Consider the following 22,243-nt stretch of genomic DNA (forward strand, 5'->3'; position numbering starts at 1 on the left):
CAAGACAAGACAAGACAAGACAAGAATGCGCCACACCCAGCCGGGAACATGCCCGCTCCGGTCAAACCGGCATACCAGGGGACGAAATTTGTGAGGAGTGACACGCTCTGGGATGGGAGAGGGATAGAATCAGCCGGCTATGCAGCCTCAAGCCAATATTGGAATGTAGGAGGGGTAGGTTGTGTCGTCGAAGGAGAGCGTTGGTGACATGCTGCTCGTCGTTTCCGCTTTGGTCTTCGAGATACCTTGTATCAAGTAGAGTCGATGTCGTCTTGAGGCGCCGTTTGCTCGTCGATTTGAGGTGTTGGTTCTTCGTCTGATTCGCTGTCGGTTTCGTCCAGTTGATATATTTCTCTTGCTGCTTTGATGAATTCGCCTTTGTCGTCTGCCATGTTGGTCCACTCAGAGGGATGCCTGGTGTAATACTCCATGTCCTGTGTCAGTGAGTTTTTCCAGGTGTAGATTGGTCTGCCAACTTTAAGTTTACTGGCTCTATAGCTATATGCGGCTTCTAAAAGGTGCGGTTTTGGCCGTCTTAGGATGTGTCCCAGGTAGCACATTCGGAGGCATTTAATCCTTTTGGTTATTGTTTTGCCATTCAATATATCGCGAACCTTACCGGGTCGCGGCGTTGTTCCTGACTTATTTATCATGTCTCTTAAGATTATTCGTTCGTATCGTCTGAGTTTAGATCTATTAGCTTTGGTTAAGGCCGCACATTTGAGTCCGTATGTGATGGTGGGTTCGATGACCATTTTATATAGCAGACGTGTAATTTGCCATTGCATACGGGACTCTTTGATGAATTTTGTGAGGATCTTGGCGTTCCGGACAGCCTGCTTGCATCGCGTATGAACTGTGTTATTTCTACATAGAGTAGACGTAATATAAGTTCCTAGGTATCTGATTTCGTTCACTGGGGATATTGGTGCGTTACTGAGTGTGACAAAGTTTCCAAGGCCATGATCAGTATTTAATGGGTCTCGTACTAGTAATTTAGTCTTAGTTTCATTTATTCTAAGGCCTACCGTTTCAAATAAGGATTTGGCCTTGGCGTAAATGGTGTCCAGTTGTTGTATACAATTCGAAACAATAATTACGTCATCTGCGAATGCTAGTATGACTGGTAATTGTATTCCTTTGTCCTGATTAAGTGTCAGGAAGGTAATTTCTTCTTCGAGGGTTATGAATACGTCATCCATTAATATAGTAAATAGTCTGGGAGAGAGAGGGCACCCCTGTTTGACACCTCTGCCTTTTTTTATCCACCTGGTTTGTTGACCGAACCATTTTATGCAGGTTGATTCGTTCATGGCCGCTTTGACTATTCTATTGGTTACAGCTCTGTTAGTTCTGCTCAGTAAGATATCCCTGAGGGCGTTTAGGTCCACTGTGTCGAAAGCTTTTTCTAGATCGATCGAGAGGACGTAGGTTTTATTACCAGCTCGCCACTCACCTGATCCATCTAATTCTCTTGCTTTATTAAATTATGCTAATTCATTGAGCGCCAAATAAAGTTATAGTTAATAATGTTATGCATATTTAAATTATACGGATTCATTATTATGCGCAATAAGTGTTATGCTTTTTTAATATTATGCCTGTTCAATGTTATGCACAATTATGTTATGCCAAATCTGTTATGCGAATTCATATTATGACAATTAATGTTAGGCGTATTAAGTGGCACCCGCCTAATACAACTACCATACAGCACTACTAGCTGACCCGTTGAGGCGGAAGCCAAATCCAATATGTGCGCGATTAATAACCTTAAAAAATAAACAATCATTTTGGTTAGGTACCTGTCGCGAACATGCGAACCGGCTAATAGTTGCCAGCGTCATGGAGTAGATGGCGCTCGCAGTCATGTTTAAGTTAAATAACCGCTTCTAGGTTATTGTGATTTTTTAGGAAAAGACAAGAGGGTAGACGCCGAACGATAGTAAGAAAGGGAGGTTATGTGCGAACAGATATACGGAGGGAGAATTATGCTTTGGGGATCAATTCAACGGCTTTCTTATGGTGTTATTAGATTAATGATGTGCCTCATGTAAATTGTGACTAACGTATATCAGTATTCAGAGTGAACAGTGATCCGAGGGAATTGTTGATGGCTAGTATGAACTTATGGTAAACTTAGTGTGAGGAATGGGGTCGCTATAAGGGGAGGTTTGGAGGCGACTATGAGGTTCAAGAAACCAGGTGGATAATCAGGTGAAACTTATTTTATATGCAGGTAATAAAGTAGGACACCAGCAATATTTGAGTGAATCGTCATCTCACTAACGTCCAGGCCTCATATAGGTATGTAGTATGATTACATATTGCTAACCAGTATCAGTAAAGGCATCATCTCATTCGATAGGTTAACAAGTATGGTGAGCTTGACGACAGTACCTACGCAACAGTATTCTGCTGTTGTGTCGCCAGAAGGATTATAGTTTGGCAAGCAGTGTATGTCAATAGCACTGTACAGTCAGAAAAAACTCTTAGCTGCATACATATAGCACCCCTGCATACATATTTGTACAAACAGCTACACTCCTAACTGTACATCGGTGGGGTGGGCCTTATTACAAAAGGCAATAAGGTGCAAGGATGTATAGTTAACAGCGTGGGCGATGGTATGCAGTGGTGCTAAACGAATAATTATACTGACTGTGTATCGACAGTACATCGAACAACCGCTTGTTTTTTTAACGCTTCTACTTCTAGCGCTCTTTCGTACCACGTATCAAACATTTTCTCTTGCAATTGCTGTTAAATGAAATAATTTTGGAAAAGTTTATTTTACCTATAAACAAAAATCACATACCTACCAGTTCTTGATATGTCTAAATGGGGCCTTCATATAATTTTAAAACTTGTTAACATAATTAAGTACGTAATAGCGCGGCTGCGACCGCATGCAAATTACTGCCGTATTCGAACTTCAAGATATTCACAAGAGACGACACGTACTAGATCCATTCTAGATACGTTATAGTTTACTACTAGTTCTCTTTTGCAGCGCAATTCGGGCAACAAGGTCTTAAACATATCGTTATCGTATCTTGGTGATGTCTAATAGATGTCTATTTCTAAATCCGAATCGGGCCGTTAGTCGATTAGATGCACCTTCCTTTCATTCCTCGCCCCGCCCCCGCACCCCGACTAACAAAACTTGAAATACCTACGAATAGTCTCAGAATTCTCTTAATCAAGTTACGTATAGAAACCGAATTTAAATTGCAGAGCACCATTTTTGCAGCATTGGGCACGATTCGAATGACACCTCACTTGTCAAATTTAATATTAAATTTAATTAACAAGGAACAGATGAAGCGGCCTGCATACATACCTACCTACATACCGATCGGCATTAATGACTCTCATTTTGCTTTGCCGCACTCTGATAACTATGGTTAAACTAATACATTACTCGTACCGCTGGCAAACTTGCCAAAACTTAACAAAGTCGACTGACGACATTCCGCAAAGCCAACTGTGACGATTACACAATAAACAGTACGACGCAACTACCCGCTAGCTTCACTCCGTGGAGAAGTGTCATGGCGAGTGGGTGGCTGGCGGAGTGCACAAGTGATAACAGTTGTTTCATTTGATCACCCAGTACACAACGGACCCTGGACGTCACAGATGGCGACGAGGGTAAAATATTACAAAAAAAAAAATTACGAAAAGGAAAGGTAACGGTGGCGGAAAAAAAAACAAACCTAAGGTATGGAAATCCTAACCTAATAGCTACCGTATTTGTCCATTTCCTCCCGAGCTGCCGATTGTATTCAGGTAATACAAAATTTTGGGCGAGGTGATATTCAGTGTAACGAGTGACGTACGGTTGTACATAATGCGAAAATATTAAAACTGCAACGATTTTGTTGGGCGGTACGTACGTAAGTAGGTTATGAAATTCCAAACTCACGTAAGAGGAGTATTAAAGGAACTAATGCAGAATTTAAATATTACTGTAAAAACGTAGATCTAGTACCTATACCTAATTTTATAGTTTTGTTTACAATCAATGTTAATAAAAACAATTATGTATATGCACAGTTGATTTTGTCGACTGTTTACATAATAACAGTGGTTAACTTTACAACTATTATTGAGTAAATAATTGATGGTACGTAGCTCGGGAGGAATGTTTACTAAGCAAAGAAGAAATATACGCGTGCTTATTACACTAACTCTTTGACAATGGCTACTGTGCGTGAGCCTGGTTGCCAAATGTAAATCCAAAAGTGTAATCAATGCAAGATAGATCAATAATTGGGGTCACTACAAAAAATAATGTACTCATGTTACATTATTCCTATGATGTGGCACCGACGTATTAGCCATGAATTTTTCCATGAAATGACACAAACGAATATGCTGATGGTTTGCGTCTTACAAATACAGATGGTACATGACTTATTTTCTGACTCAAAATCGTATATTAGAATTCATATGATATAAAGGGTAAATAATCAAACTACCTTCGCGGAAATCATGATTATTATGAGTTGTGTATTTACCGTTCATACTTAAAATATACCGACCTATTTAGTCGTGTAATTAAATACTAAGATATTTTTACATGAGGGAACGTATAGAGAAACCTGCATATTAAGTCGGTATAGTTGTATACATTTTATGGACCTTATGTCCTAAAAGAAATATTGTTCAGTTAAAATAACCAGTTATAATCAATTGAAATGCTATTTATAGCACGATATGGGTATGAATCGATGTTTACTTAGTGTCGACTTAACATGTATTTATATATTTATAGGTATGTGCTGTTTACGATAATAAACAATGCTAGCAGGTAACGGACCAGTTAAATTATCAAGGACCGTTACGATGTCAAGTGAGTCAAGAACTATAGACAGCGTACTTAGACTGATGAATGCCGAGGGCTTTGTTATTGTTTTACTGTAGGAGTAGACACGTAAACTTAGCATCAAATGAATTGAGTAGTAAGTCGGAGTCGGACTAACAAGAAAATAAATTGCAAGAAGTAAACTGTACATCACATCTATGCTGCAGTTGGTATAAGTAATAATTAGTAGGTTGAAACGTTCAACCGGTACTAGCAAAACAAATAATTAGTAGGTTGAAACTTTCAACCAGTACTAGCAAAACAAATAATTAGTAGGTTGAAATGTTCAACTGGTACTAGCAAAAGAAATAATTAGTAGGTTGATACTTTCAACCGGTACTAGCAAAACAAATAATTAGTAGGTTGAAACGTTCAACTGGTACTAGCAAAACAAATAATTAGTAGGTTGAAACGTTCAACTGGTACTAGCAAAACAAATAATTAGTAGGTTGAAACGTTCAACTGGTACTAGCAAAAGATATAATTAGTAGGTTGAAACGTTCAACCGGTACTAGCAAAACAAATAATTAGTAGGTTGAAACTTTCAACCAGTACTAGCAAAACAAATAATTAGTAGGTTGAAATGTTCAACTGGTACTAGCAAAAGAAATAATTAGTAGGTTGATACTTTCAACCGGTACTAGCAAACAAATAATTAGTAGGTTGAAACTTTCAACCGGTACTAGCAAAACAAATAATTAGTAGGTTGAAACGTTCAACTGGTACTAGCAAAACAAATAATTAGTAGGTTGAAACGTTCAACTGGTACTAGCAAAACAAATAATTAGTAGGTTGAAACTTTCAACCGGTACTAGCAAAACAAATAATTAGTAGGTTGAAACGTTCAACTGGTACTAGCAAAACAAATAATTAGTAGGTTGAAACGTTCAACTGGTACTAGCAAAAGATATAATTAGTAGGTTGATACTTTCAACCGGTACTAGCAAACAAATAATTAGTAGGTTGAAACTTTCAACCGGTACTAGCAAAACAAATAATTAGTAGGTTGAAACGTTCAACTGGTACTAGCAAAACAAATAATTAGTAGGTTGAAACGTTCAACTGGTACTAGCAAAACAAATAATTAGTAGGTTGAAACGTTCAACTGGTACTAGCAAAACAAATAATTAGTAGGTTGAAACTTTCAACTGGTACTAGCAAAACAAATAAGTAGTAGGTTGAAATGTTCAACTGGTACTAGCAAAACGATTAATTAGTAGGTTGAAATGTTCAACTGGTACTAGCAAAACAAATAGTTAGTAGGTTGAAACTTTCAACCGGTACTGGCAAAACAAATAATTAGTAGGTTGAAACTTTCAACCGGTACTAGCAAAACAAATAATTAGTAGGTTGAAATGTTCAACTGGTACTAGCAAAACAAATAATGAGTAGGTTGAAACGTTCAACTGGTACTAGCAAAACAAATAAGTAGTAGGTTGACTCTTTCAACCGGTACTAGCAAAACAAATAATTAGTAGGTTGGAACTTTCAACTGGTACTAGCAAAACAAATAATTAGTGGGTTGGAACTTTCAACTGGTACTAGCAATACAAATAATGAGTAGGTTGAATGTTCAACTAGTACTAGCAAAACAAAAGAAATTATAAGCGAAATCATAACACTTACCTACGATACAAACAGAGAATAATTAGTAAGTTGAATGTTCAACTGGTACTAACAAACCAAAAGAGTCAAATGTGCCTAGTAACTAGTCTAGTAGACGCAATAGTGGTGGTTGGTACTAACGATAGGACCTTTTGTTATAGGTCGTCCAATTTAGTACAACATAGTACTTAAAAGTAAACTGACGCGATATAGTGTTGGTTGGTACTAACGATAGTATCTTGTTTTAGGTCATCCAAAATGTCCTAGATACCACCATTAGACGGATTCTTTAGCCCACCAAAACTTAATAGGGAGGCAAAATAGTCATAAACTGACATTATGTTAGTATAGAGTGACCTCCTATTATGTAATGTATTTATTGAATTCGAAATTATATAATAAGCAGTTTAGTGCCTCTGCCTACTGTTCCAGTTAACTTAAGGCGTAGGTATAGATGGATGGCCTCGGGAATAGGCATATCTACTAATGTAGATTCAGGATAGATTTCAATTATACAAAAAAAAAATACGCCAGTTGGAAAACATTTCCTGTAAAGTATTACAATTTAACCTTCTTCTAACCTATACCCGTATCATAAATTTACTGCATTTTGCAGATGTTCGTATGGGTAAGAACTTAATGTATCAGCTTAAATAAAAAGGAACAAAGTATTTATAAAAATATATTATACGACGACTTAGACGGTATTCCGGTTAAAGATTGTTGTAGCAATCCTGTTGGAACAGTTAGAAGACAGGTTAAATTATAGTTTAAGAGAAACAAGCAGGTGACCAGGATAAGAGTAATAATGCATTCTGCGTAAGTAGCCGTGGAAATTGTGGAACACAGAGGCATGCCTAAACTGCCCAAATAAAACCTATAAATAGATGAGGATATACAATTCTTCAAAATCGTATATGACCCATATTTCATATAATAAATCCCAATTCCAATCTATTTTAGAGCCGGAATACATGATTCTATAGAATAATAATCAGGGCAAAGCTCAATTACAAACCCAAGTACAACAGGTACGTAGATAGACGCTGGGCCTACATCATGTCATGTAGTACCTAAAGTCAATGCTGTAAAAACTGAAGTGGCGATGCGGGGAGCCTTACACGGTGAGGAAGCACTGCTTACTTAACTAAACTACGAAACTATACCCAAGGCAACCATGACTAAGGTACTAACAGAAAAAACTCTAGTGACCAGCAGTTAACCTAATGTCTTGTAAATAGACATACGACTTTTGTCGGTTAACAGTGTAGATGACGAAGTTCCTTTTTAACTACCTAGGTAGTAGGTACACCTACTCAGATGAAGATGAGTGATGTGTGTGATGTGATGACTAATTATAATTAAGTGTAATTAAAAAGGCACTTTACCGGAAAATATATTTCCTTATTTCAGTCACATGCATAAACTTACAATAATTAAGGATGCCAAAACGCTTAGGTATACGGTTGAGACAATACATACATTAGAAATTATACATAGTCTCAGAACCGATACATTAAATCAAAACAGAAACAAATAACTAAATACTGTGTGTAGGTACCTACACATTATAAAATAAAAACAATAAGTATTCGAATTAACCGTGATTTTGATCGCTCTCAATGCCAGTTTGCCTGATGTTCAATTTGTTGAGGCTAGCAAATTAAGTAAAACTAGTAGATTAAAGTTGTAGCTTGAACCACTTCATTGATCTACCCAAGAGTACACATTTATTGTACTAATTGAGCACTAAGACTCAAAAGACCAAAAACCTAGGTCTTATCATTTAGAAACGTTAAACGTAACGATAAAATGGTAAAGGACCTAAACATTCGAACTGTACTCTGGTGTACTCAGTATTTCATGGGATCATGGTTAGAATAATGGAATTCCATTGGTTCGTTGGAAGATGTTTATTGAAATTAAATGACATACTTACCAATGGCAGGATATAGGAAGCAGACATACAAGGTGTATAACTGTATACCTATGTTTCAGGTTTATAAAATATGTTGCAAGTAATTGAAATAAACCGAAGAAAAAGTGTATAAGTACAAATAATAATATTTATGTGACAGTCTAACAGTAATTATTGTGGAAATAATAATACAATACTTACTGGTCACAATTCAATTGAAAAATCAGCTTTCAATTAGTAAAGTGTTACGTTATTTTCATAACATAAATTGTAATTATGATTCTTCGCATAAGTAAGTTGCTAGAATAATATTACATTCGATATTATATTTGCTGTGTTACTTTTTGAGCAATAAAATGAATAAAATAAATATTTGGATTAATTGATGTCAAGATTATATTATTCAAGTATTATAATTAAAGAACGATAATTAGATATGTATGCAATGCAATTAATAATAATAATGGTCAAATAGGCAGGTAAATCTTAGTAGGTACCTAACAAATTAATAATATATAAATCTATTTATATAGATTATTGTTTGCTTAACCTATTCACAAGTAAAACTAATCATACTTGACGTGGTACCTCTACAACGAATGTAACATTCCTACTTTATTTGACCTTGGATTATCTTCAAGTATTTTAAATTGCATTATATATATTAACATCATACAAGACTAGTAAAACAGAGTCAATCAGTTATTGCCAATAAGTAACTAATGTCCAAGACGCTTGGCAAGCTTACAATGTTATGTTATTGTACCTAAATCATGAAATAGGTATTAATTAGGCAAATATTATATTGTATGCTAATGAAAATACCTGGAAATGTGTAAGCATCAAAAGGAAAATGTAGTAATTAAGGCGTTTAAAGTAAATCTTTGAGTTATAAGCAATTGAATAAAAAACTCAAAACTGCAAATAGGAGAAGGAGAGGGACTGACACCTAAGAAGAAATTGTAAAAGTAAAATAATAGTTTTACAGATTTAAAGGCTTGCTAGTGTTGGAAAATATTTATTATTTAACTGTTGTAAAATGAATACATCCACACCTCGCCGAGTTTCTTACGCCGGTTCTTCTCGGGTCTGAGGTTAACCTTTCCGAACCGGTGGTAGTATACCTAGATTGGAAAAATAAATTAACCTAGCGAGTATAAGATAATACGATAAACTGAACTATTGTTGCATGATAAATATATAAAGTAAAATAAATAAATCATTATAAAAAGGGAGAGATGTGACGATTACACAATAAACAGTACGACGCAACTACCCGCTAGCTTCACTCCGTGGAGAAGTGTCATGGCGAGTGGGTGGCTGGCGGAGTGCACAAGTGATAACAGTTGTTTCATTTGATCACCCAGTACACAACGGACCCTGGACGTCACACCAACTTCGCTCTATTAGATTGCTTCGGCGACCCAGCCTTACTTCCTATTCGGCTTATAGTAAATGCATACGGTCTAGCAGATAATTAAATTAGTAAATTACACACGGCCCGGTACACCTTTATAAAATGACGTTCAGTTTGAGGGTCGTGTGCCCGAAGGAAACTCACTTCGGAACTCCTTCGACTTAAGCTTACGTCATAGATAATATATCTAGAATCTAGACCGTCATGCAACGTCGATTAGTACCAGAACCGATGTCGTCGCCGCGCTTAAGAAAGTATGCATTTCAACATAATATATTATACACAATATTGGCCAGATATTAGGGTGTTTCATTTTTCCGAATTTTCGATTTTCATCTGACTTTGCTCGAATTCTTGTTCTAACTGATAAAAAAATATTATACGTTAAAAAAAATTAAAATCGGTCAACATTTAGAGGTTGCACAACATCAACAAAGATTTTTCAAATAACCAACGACTCTACATCGGAGGGTAGAAAATGGTTTAAGCGGCTACCATCAAAACGGAGAGTAGTGTGATACTGAACCTTCTACATATAAATAAATTTTAAAATTAGTAGTAAACTTGGATTTTGGTTACTCGATAAATGTTCTAATTAAGATTTTTCAGTTTTTCCACCTGTTTCCAAAGTAAAAGTGCTTTTATCGTGTTTTAGACGCAAAATTCAGTTTTCTCATTCGATTTTAGTATCAGTTCATTATATTTTGTCATTTTAGAACATAGTTCATTTTCACGCAATGTATGGGGTTCTCACTCTACCTTTTCAACTTGTGCAACCTCTAAACGTTATTCGATTCTTTTGAAAATTGAAATAGATAGTTTTTAGTGTGGGGAGACTCCATTGGTGAGTGTTAAGACCTATCTTAACAGGGAATAGATAAATAGGTATTAGCCAATATAATACCTACTTGCCTACGCCATCTATGTTAGGGCTCTCAAACTTCTTAGATATTAGACATAAATCACCAGTAGACAGCACCACAGTTCCATAATATGTAAATAAGGTGACATCTACCGAAACTCTTATGTACTAGCATAATTACTCAACAACTTAGTTTAGGTATGTCAGTAGATGTAATAGTTCATAACTAATCAGTAGTGTGGCGCTGTACGTAGCTATATAAGGACCGACTTAGATTTATATAAAACCACTTTTTCCAATCAGCCTTCTGCTTAACATTAAACCTAATGTAGTATATTCCCTGCTTTTATTTGGCCGCCATTACCTCCACGCTGGACATAATGGTGATCCCTAGTTTAAATCGCGGTTAATCCAAGTACTATACAGCGAATCGCTGGTAAATTTAGTAGCATTTGCAACCCAGTACATCGAGGAATCGCCGCGTATCCTGATTTAGGCCGGGAGAGCAACGTTACCACGTAGGTTGCAACCGCGTGGGGCTCCGCCGACCTGAAGAAGCTGGAGAGGTGACTAGGAGGCGACCACACCTCTCGATCGAGCAGCCTGAGCGAAGGCGCCGACCGAGCCACCAAAGCGGGACCACGTGCGTGGCACCGCAGCCCGCGCAGGGAACGACGACCGCAACTACCAAAGGGACCACGTGGGTGGTACCACACCAGAGGCAGAAGGAGTGCCCAAGCGAGGGCAATCACCACGCGCACGAGCTTCAACCGAGAAGGCAAGTGAGCTGGCAATTCCTAACCTATTTACCAAATTTCCCTACCAAATTCAACTGTAATCGTTTAATCACCCTACCAATTGTAAATTGTAATCGTTCTTAATCATGGCTAACGAAACAGAAATTTCCGAAAGAACCCTAGAAGAGTTAGAAATTAGGCAATTAAAAAATAAACGAGTGTCTATAAGCGAAAACTAACTGTATTTAAGAAATTTATAGAAAAAATCGACTCAAGTGCATTGACGGCCGAAATAATTGTGGACATAAGTTTAAGAATAGATCAATTACCAAAGTTATACAATGATTTCTCTGAGATACAGGACCGGATCGAGACACTGTGCAGCGAGGAAGGCGACATCGAGGCCCAAGAGGCCGAACGTGAGTCTTTCGAGAACACATTTTACCGACTCAGCGCTAAGGGCAAGCTGCTGGCGAAAATAGATAACGAATCAATACCAAATGACCATAGTCCGCAAGCTCCACAGCAACAGCCCCTCGGTGAGTCGATAAAGTATCCCGAAATTAGCCTCCCTAGCTTCGATGGAGACCTAACACAGTGGCTGCAGTTCCGAGACACATTTGATGCCCTAGTCAATCAAGCTAGCCTGGCACCTATTGTAAAATATAAATACCTACGCAGTTGTTTACGAGACGGCGCACTTGAGGTAATTAGTTCGCTCGATTTCTCCGAGGAAGGGTACACGCTCGCGTGGCAGATGCTTTGTGAACGTTATAATAATCCTAAACGTTTAGTTTCCAACCACATGCGAGCCTTGTTCGATGTGGAACCCGTACCGTCAACTCCTTCAGGTCTTAGAGGTCTGTGCGATAATATTTCCAAACATTTGAGATCCTTGCGTTCATTAAATGTACCTACCGAAAATTGGGATCTCGCAATTATTCACTTACTAGTTAAAAAGTTAGACAGTCGACTGCAATCAAAGTGGGAAAATAGTGTTGATTTGAGAAAATTGCCTTCGTTGCAGGACTTCAAAACCTTCCTAAAGAACCGAGCTGACCGGCTGGAAGCGACCAGCCCAGCAGTACCATCGGACGCACCCAGCACTTCCAAGAAGGCCATGGTAACCACGTCCGAACCTATTAAGGTAACCTCCAAACAATTTAAACCTAACCAGTGTCCATATTGTTCGAGTACGCATTACATTAACCAGTGTCCAAAGTTTAGTGCATTAAACGTGATCGCGCGAATCCGAGCCGTGAATAAATTACGATTATGCTTTAATTGTTTGTCCGGGACGCATGTCTTAACAAACTGCAGGGCCAGTACATGTCGACTATGCAAGGGCAAGCATCATACGTTACTACACAAACCAAATACCAACACTCATATAGGTAGTAACCCCGCACCAACGCGATTACCAATCTCAACATTAACCGACGAACAACCGAGTTCTAGTCAAATCGAGACCGCCTTGTCTAATAACACCCTGATCGGAAAACAAGCAAACAATACTCGAAATAGGTCAGTTTTCCTCACAACAGCCCAAGTGCTTGTTAGGGATAAGCATAACAATGTGCATAAAATGAAGGCATTTTTAGACAATGGCTCGCAAGAAAACTTTATTACCCAAAACGCGGTAAAAAAGTTACAATTACCTAAACAACAACATGCCTTAAATGTCATAGGTTTCAATGAAAAAGTGTCTACTGTCCTAGAATCGTGTGACATAACATTGCATTCCTTAGACGGAACCTTTACGACTAATTTGTCCTGTTTTATTTCGCCTACTGTTTGTACAACCAATATTGAAATACCAAACGTGCAACGTTGGCACATTCCGCCGCGTTATAAATTAGCAGATGACGAATTTAACTTAGCTCAAGATGTAGATTTGCTGATCGGTGGCGAAATATTTTTCGATTTACTTCTCACCGGTAAATACTCGCTCGGGCCTGGATTACCGGTTCTGAGACGCTCACGCCTGGGGTGGTTAGTTACGGGTCCCGTACATAAAAAATCCGATTCTGCTATTCAATGTAAAATTACAGTTGAAACCCAATTAAAAAAGTTTTGGGAAATAGAGGAGGGTTCCGCACCAAATTTACCTTATGATGAAAAACAATGTGAGGATATATTTATGAAAACCCACACTCACAACTCTGAAGGTAATTTTGAAATTGAAATTCCATTAAAGCAGCCACCTACCAAGCTAGGTCAATCTAGGCACATAGCATACCGGAGGTTCAAAACGTTAGAGACTAAGTTCGAGCGGAACCCCGAATTTAAAGATAAATATGTGAATTTCATGCGCGAGTTCGAACAAGCTGGCCATATGATTAAATTACGAGATAATTATGATGGCCCATGTAATTTTCTACCCCACCAGGCTATTTTTCGCGACTCCCCCTCTACCCCGATTCGTATTGTTTTTGACTGCTCATGCAGGACCGATAACGGCGTTTCATTGAATGATATCCAATACAAAGGCTCAATAATACAGGACGAACTTATAAATATACTTCTACGGTTCCGAAAGTACCAATATGTTATTAACGCTGACATACAAAAAATGTACAGATGTATTTATTTAAAACCAAATCAACAATACAATGCATATTTTGGCGTGAAAATACTCACCAACGACTCCAAATTTATATGCTGACTACATTGAGTTTCGGCTTAAAGTCAGCACCACATATTGCAACCAGATGTTTGTTACAATTGTCAAACGAGAACCAACACACATTTCCAGCAGCTGCAGAGGCCATAGCGAACCAGTTCTACATGGACGATTTTATCGCCGGCGGTGACGATGAGAATCAGGTAGCCGAAACTGCATCACAGGTGAACGAGATCCTGCGAGGAGCCAACTTCACGCTGCGGAAATGGAAGTCCAACTCCGAAGCCATCATAAAACGGGTGAGCGAAACACATACACACCAAAACACATCTACCACCGAATTTGGAGATAAAACACATAAGGTCCTGGGTTTAGCGTGGTCTAGTGACTCAGATGAGCTTATGTATACCATTAAAGAAAACCAAATTTCACACCCAATCACCAAAAGAAAGGTACTAGGGGTAATTTCGTCCATTTTTGACCCCCTAGGCCTGACAGGACCAGTCATTGTAGTAGCCAAAATATTTATCCAAAAATTATTTAAGGCTCAATTAGATTGGGATACCGAATTAACACAAGACTTGATCCAAGAATGGAACACATTCTATCGAGACTTGTTTTTATTAAACCAATTAAAAATTTCGAGATGTACAGTCATACCTAATTATGTAACGATACACATTCATGGATTTTGTGACAGCAGTATTAAAGCCTATGGCGCTGCCATTTATATACGATCGAGCGATAGGGTAGGAAACGTCCAAGTTCACCTACTTTATTCAAAATCAAAAATCACATCAATTAAATCCCAAACTGTTCCAAATTTGGAACTTTGTTCCAGTTTACTTCTCGCAACACATGTAGACAAAGTAAAACGAGCATTAAAATGTGACCTTTCCGGAATCAACCTGTGGTCAGATTCAAAAATAACTTTGTGTTGGATTAAAAATAGTAACCTTAAATTAACTTGTTTTGTTAGTAACAGAGTCACAAAAATATTATCACTTACAAACAAGCAAGACTGGTCCTGGGTCCGCTCGGAGGAGAACCCCGCCGACCTTTTGTCCCGAGGGGTAGCACCAGGCAAGCTGGAAACCAACCAGTTATGGTGGTCCGGGCCCGCGTGGTTAAGCCAGAGTTCTGACACATGGCCAACCCACGATTCTAAGTCACTGGATCACATACCCGAGGCCGAGAGCGACGTAGACATAACACTCACCTTGGCTATTAACACAGAATCTAACGACACGATACAATATCTTTTTCACAGGTGGTCTAGTGATAAAACACTTATTCATGTATTAGCATACATACTTCGATTTATATATAACACAAAAAATAAAACACGAACAATTAATCCAAATAAAAAACTATCAGGACCATTGTCCGTAGAAGAATTAAAAAAATCGGATCACACATTAATCAGACATTCACAAATGGAATCATTTCCACACGAATATAAATTGTTGCAAAATGACAAACCGGTTCTTAACAAATCCAAAATATTATCTTTACACCCATTCATGAAGGACGGACTCATTCGCGTAGGCGGACGAATCGGTCTTTCGCATTATGCATATGAAAAAAAGCACCCTTTAATACTAAGTCACGAACACACGTTTACCAAAATACTGATGGAAAACGCACACATACGTACTCTGCACGCTGGCCCTCAGTTATTACTATCAACTATTCGCGAGCGCATCTGGCCAACTAAAGGTAGAATGTTAGCTTCAAAAATTGTAAATAAATGCGTTCCGTGTTTTAGAGCAAATCCAAAGACTACTAACCCTATAATGGGAGACTTACCCCCCTCGAGGGTTAACCCATCCCCCCCCTTTGCTATCACGGGTATCGATTATGGAGGACCTTATAACATTAGAGATAGGACAGGACGTGGTTACAAGGTCTATAAGTGCTATATTGCAGTATTTATTTGTTTTGCAACAAAGGCAATTCATCTCGAATTAATTACAGGGCTCGAGTCAGCCAACTTCCTGGCGGCACTGCGACGGTTCATCGCCAGGAGAGGTAAACCGAAGGAGTTGGTGAGTGACAATTCAACAACTTTTCATGGGGCTAGTAACGAACTGAAAGATTTGCAAAAATATCTACAGGACAGCTCGAGCGAACTAGCATCTCATTGCGCAGACGAGGGCATAAAATGGAGTTTTATTCCTGTCTATACACCTCATATGGGGTCACTATGGGAATCTAGTATAAAACTTACCAAATATCATTTAAAAAGAGTGTTAGGGTTATCTCTGTTAACTTATGAACAATTTGTAACTATCCTAAATCAGGTAGAATCGATAGTCAATTCTAGGCCATTGTGTCCCTTACCTACTTCAAATCCTGACTATCCTGTCCTCACGCCAGCTCACTTTTTAATTGGAAAAGCACCAAATTCACTTCCTGATGAAGATTATAACAATGTACCAAAAAACCGATTAACTCACTATCAACTTTTGCAACAAATCACCCAGGACTTCTGGCGGCGCTGGTCACGTGACTACATCGGAACGCTGCAGGAGCGCACGAAGTGGAGGAGCGCGCGCGGCCCAAGCCTCGCAGTCGGCACCGTCGTCCTGGTGCGAGAAGAGCGCCTGCCACCCTGCCGGTGGAGGCTGGGCAAGATCGTCGCGACGCAGCCGGGCCGGGATGGCATCACCAGGGTAGCCATCATCCGAACCGCCAGAGGAGACATCCAACGCGCATTCAATAACATTTGTCCTTTACCTACTTCGGGCCAAGTTATATAAGTAGTTAATACCTACGAACCTAATGTTATTGTTTAAATAATTATAATTAAGTAATAAGTATGATTAAGTACCTATACCTTACTTACCTAGTATATAATTACATAATAAGAATACCTACTCCCTATTTAAAATAAAAAACATGTCCTAACGTTGTTTCATTTATAAGAATGGGCACAGCTCTAATTTAAATATAAGTAATTACCTAACTATAGCTCATAACAAAAAACTCTGCCCATCCTTACTAATAGGTAAATATATATATATAAGGCCTATTCTTGAAATACCTAATGTTACTCATAAAACATTAACTATTTCAAGGGGTGGCAAAATGTTAAGACCTATCTTAACAGGGAATAGATAAATAGGTATTAGCCAATATAATACCTACTTGCCTACGCCATCTAGGTTAGGGCTCTCAAACTTCTTAGATATTAGACATAAATCACCAGTAGACAGCACCACAGTTCCATAATATGTAAATAAGGTGACATCTACCGAAACTCTTATGTACTAGCATAATTACTCAACAACTTAGTTTAGGTATGTCAGTAGATGTAATAGTTCATAACTAATCAGTAGTATGGCGCTGTACGTAGCTATATAAGGACCGACTTAGATTTATATAAAACCACTTTTTCCAATCAGCCTTCTGCTTAACATTAAACCTAATGTAGTATATTCCCTGCTTTTATTTGGCCGCCATTACCTCCACGCTGGACAGTGAGCAAAGTCAGGAAAAATATTACAACTTTTTTTTCTCCATACAAAAGTGAATCACCCTACCAGATATATTTAATACTATTTTCCTTGACACATAATATGATTGTTTATTTTAAACTGTTTAAATTACCGTTTACCCCTTCAAACTAGTCATTTAGTAGGAATACCTATTTTTTATACTGGGTTGTCCAAACCTTGACGTCCAAAAATTATTTTTTGATTCCTCACATCGTGGGCTATCAGTTCAAATTCCGGGGTTCCCATACAGGTTGGCTAAAAAATAACTGCATTCCCATTGCCAGGGAGGTTTTGGGATTATACTGAGCAACTTTTACATGAGACCAACCCCGAAATCGCGAAAATAAATTTACCCTTCCATTGAAAATGGACCAGCAAAATTGTATGAAACAGCCAAATTTTTTTTCGCGATTTCGAGGTTGGTCCCATAGTAAAAGTTGCTCAGTATAATCCCAAAACCTCCCTGGCAACGCGAATGCAGTTATTTTTTAGCCACCCTGTATGGGAACCCCGGAATTTCATAACAAAGTTAAAAGTTTAAAAAATCATAACTACGAAAAATCGGCTAACATACATGGGGTATATTCTGATAGCCCACGACGTGAGGAATCTAAAAAAAATTTTTGGACGTCAAGGTTTGGACCACCCTGTATATCTATCTTCCTTTGAGGTACAGACGTTATGAGACTGAAAGCATTTCGGGGTTTCGGACAGCTTCAATATGGTTAAAGGTAACTAACTACGGCAGCAATCTTCCGTACAACAGTAGCTATAGCTGATTTAGAGTTATTTGTAATACTATTTTACATACATTACTAAGCTTACTATACGTATATTTTCCACAATTTTGGTGCCGCTTTTTTTTATCACAAAATGCAGTTGGTATCTCAATACACTTTGATTCGCGGCTTAAATTCGTTTGTCATTGTCAAATATTATTATTTTTTCAATGATTTGCCTTTCTCTGAGGCCTGATATGACATTTCTTAAGTTTGCTGTTGTAATTAGGTACCAAAGTTTTTGTAGTGTCTGTGCCCCGTGGCGAGAGGGGGTGCGGCGTGTAACTTTGGATGCCCCCTTGCCTACCCACCAGGGGGTGGTGGGTGGCTACCGGGCTGGATTGGCTTAGCTTTACGTATCTTCATCCGATACCAAAATTTGCACGTCCCATACATTAGGTGACACTACTTCCCTCACTACTAATTTTCATGTCAAAAGTAGGTGATATTATAGATTGATAAACTGTTAATTTAAAAATATTTTAATTTTTAAAATAATTGTCTAGCATGAACCACAACACTACTAAGTGCTGGCTTCTGATATGAAGGGTTATGTGATTTGCGCCATTTTTTTTGGGGTGTCACGTGGTATTTGAATAAGACGTTAGTAGCCGGATTGTGATTTCTTGTTAAAAGAATGTGGACTGCTTCACACAGCACAATGCAATGCAATGTGGACTTAATCTATCTAAATATTAAAAAAATGAATATAAATGCATATAAAAGTAACATTTTTAAAGCGGCTGACTAGGTATTGGGAACTACATTTTTATAAAAGATCCAATAATAGTCAGTCTCCCTTCGCTGACTGCTGAGATTCACGTAATAATTTTAAAAAGGTCGTAAACCCAGAAGTTAGCCAGGGGTGGAATCATTCGACGCCAAGAAGCTTGCACGCCTAAAATAATGGTAGTGTTATATGAATGCAGTAGGTACACCATCAATCTAACTTTTTATTTTCATTTATATTTTATTTATTTAAACTTTATTGCACAAATACAGGAAAAATTTACAAATGGCGGACTTAATGCCTGAAAGCATTCTCTATCAGTCAACCATTGGGTGAAACAGAGACAAATGTTGGTGCAGGAGATTCATAACTTATAAAGAGAAATTTCACCGAATATTAGACTATTATATATAAACGTAATAAGATAAATGTACAAAATTATGATTTTATAGTATTACTTAGGTACATGATATACAAAGATAAACTAATACATATATTATTACTATATACAAGATGGAGCACATTATTTAAATTCTTCTGACAGTTTCGAGGGACGTACTGAAATCTTTCTCGGCTATTACATATTACATACTGCTTTTGGCGCTCATGCAGAGTAGGGTAGACAATTTAAGATACAACCTGAGGGCCTGCCGCAAACTGCGAAAGAAGTTTTGCCTCTACGTCGCACTTGTATATTCGTACGTAAGTGTGAAAAAGAGGCAAAACTTCGTTCATGGTTTGCGGTAAGCCTTCTGCTACAGATGGAGAGACGAAAGGATAACGGAAGTTTTCAAAAGGGTTCTGTTTGAGTTTAAATATTGTTACGTTACAAGTTACCTACTTACAAGCAAAGGTACCCAACTGTCCGGTTCCGATTTGATTTATTTTTTTATATGTTATAGGGTAATCTAAAATAGCAGATACGTATTTATTATTAGTTGCTCAACTCAACTTGTTGGAAGAAATTATCCTCCAAAGTACTGGAAAGTGACAAAACCCTCTAAATTCTGTAGAGAGTCTTGTTCAAGCAAATTGCTAGTTAATACTGGTTTGATTAAGTATAGGTATGCTGGAGAACATGAAAAAATAATGGACACGTGTTTTAATATTATTTCGGCTCAAACTCATATTTTACAAAAAAAAACACACTTGTAAGTTTCATACTTCTCATCTCAGAGAGACAGACGAACATAGCGACACTATAAGAGTTCCTAGTTAACAACGATGCCTACCTTAAACTAAACCAATGGTGGGCAAACTTTCCTCAAGGGAGGACAGAAAGTTTAACAAATTTCAGAAAAGAGCCAGAATTGTAGCAAAATGTAGTTTTATTATTTCATGGACCATAATTACCTATGCTTTACCTTACCTACTAATTTTAATATTTCGAAGGACCTTAATTTGCCCACCACTGCCCTATACAAACGTTAAATTTAATATGTACTTAATAAACTAACGGATGAACCGATTTCGATAAAACATGTCTAAGAACCACCGCTCTAGAAAACCTGATTTCATTTGAATATCGCGGTTTACCCGTTAAAAGAGCTAAGGTATCCCAGACAAACTCACACACACAGCGGTCGAACTTCTAACACCCTTCTGTTGGGTCGGGGAATAAAAACAAATTTAACTTTTCAGTTTTGCATAGAAGATCTAATTGAGTACTGAATATGAATCCAAACAAAAAATGCAGGTCTAATATTTCGTTCGGGGATATTACGTCCAGTCGAATGAATCCAATAACAGGTTGGTACTTGACGTCAATATATTTAGCCGTGTTCGCAGCTAATATTAGCAGGGCATTCTTCACTCATATTTCCATTTTCTAGTATAAGTAATATTGCTCTGAAATTTCGAATTATTTTTCGATTTATTAAAAGCGGAATGTCAGAGGGAACGAAGTTAATAGCCGCGCCCGCACCATGTCGAACAAAACAAACGAAATACATCGGCTGTGCCCTCTCTCCTCGAAGCCATTCAGGCCGTTATCGAGAGCCCCCCGAAACCCCGAATACATTCTTTATGCATAAAGCCATAAGCTTGAATTTTCAGTTATCATGAGAAAAATATGAATTCCTGTGCCTTTGTGTTTTGAAATGAAATGAAATGAAAATCTTTAAGCATACATATTATAAAAATATATTAAAAGGGAGTAAAATTTCAAAGTCTAGTTATCTACAAGGTCTACTGGAATATCATTTGAGAGAGAGCTCGGTTTGTAATATACTTATTACAAAACAAGTTTTTTTCATAGGGATAAAAAATTGACTTATGAAGGAAAATGTGAAAAAATAAACCCCTCCCCCTTCCTCTTATCTCCGAAGTATAATAACGAAAAAGTATGAAATTTGTACATAATAATAACATTATCATAAATATTACAGAAAAAATATAATCAAACCTCTATCTTGAAAACTTTTTTTTTATTTCCTATCATAATACATTTTCCAATTTAAATTGCAATTTAAGCCCCTTTGCGGGTGTTTATTATATGTATTTGAAATATTTATGAAATTACACTAAAAACACCTTCTTTCAAATAAAACTAAAATTGTTGAAATCGGTTCACATGATACAAAATTATCCCTGAAAAACCAACATACATACAGGTCGCGCAAATTAATTAGCCAATTTTCTGATAGGTACATGGCGCTGTACACAATTACGCTTAGTATAGTTATATGAGAAAATTGAAAGTTTGTACGGAACCCTCGGTGCGCGAGTTAAACGAACTCGCACTTGACCGGTTACTTTATTCTCATAAGAATTTTACATACAAGACAAATATATTACATTAAATATTGGTAAGTAAATAATGTTAGTGCATGTATATGTATATTAGGTAATCTTATTATGTTCCCACCTAATTTATGTAGCACATTTCTTGCTTCTATTTCTACATACCTACCTACATAGATCTTGATGAGCTCTATTATACTATTATAGCCTCGCACCGGTCGATACACCCCTTTGATCAGCAATTAGGGCCACAACACACCGCCACGCCACCCGGGCTGTCCACAAATGAACAGGGTGTAACAATGACGTCGGCCAGAATACCACCAATTTATCCAAGCGGACGTGACCATGGGGATCGGGTAGCACCGCACAAATAGGCTCTTGCATAACAATGTGCGACTAGCCTTGCAAACTAACTCTAACACTGAATTAGAAAAGGTTAATTATCATAGATTGCTAA

The 22,243-nt window shown here is 37.7% G+C and overlaps 1 protein-coding gene across 1 annotated transcript; it reads left to right on the forward strand.

Moving 5' to 3' along the window:
• Nucleotides 1-1,119: 1,119 nt before the first annotated feature.
• On the forward strand, nucleotides 1,120-16,820 carry LOC134805666 (uncharacterized). Its single transcript, XM_063778928.1, has 5 exons — nucleotides 1,120-1,126; nucleotides 11,195-11,454; nucleotides 11,771-12,269; nucleotides 16,010-16,080; nucleotides 16,519-16,820. Exons 1-5 carry the CDS (start codon nucleotides 1,120-1,122, stop codon nucleotides 16,792-16,794), a joined length of 1,113 nt encoding a protein of 370 aa, XP_063634998.1. The 3' UTR covers nucleotides 16,795-16,820.
• The last annotated feature ends 5,423 nt before the right edge of the window (nucleotides 16,821-22,243 follow it).

The sequence above is a fragment of the Cydia splendana genome, unplaced genomic scaffold, assembly GCF_910591565.1.
Source record: "Cydia splendana unplaced genomic scaffold, ilCydSple1.2 scaffold_48_ctg1, whole genome shotgun sequence".
Classification (NCBI taxonomy): Eukaryota; Metazoa; Arthropoda; class Insecta; order Lepidoptera; family Tortricidae; genus Cydia; species Cydia splendana.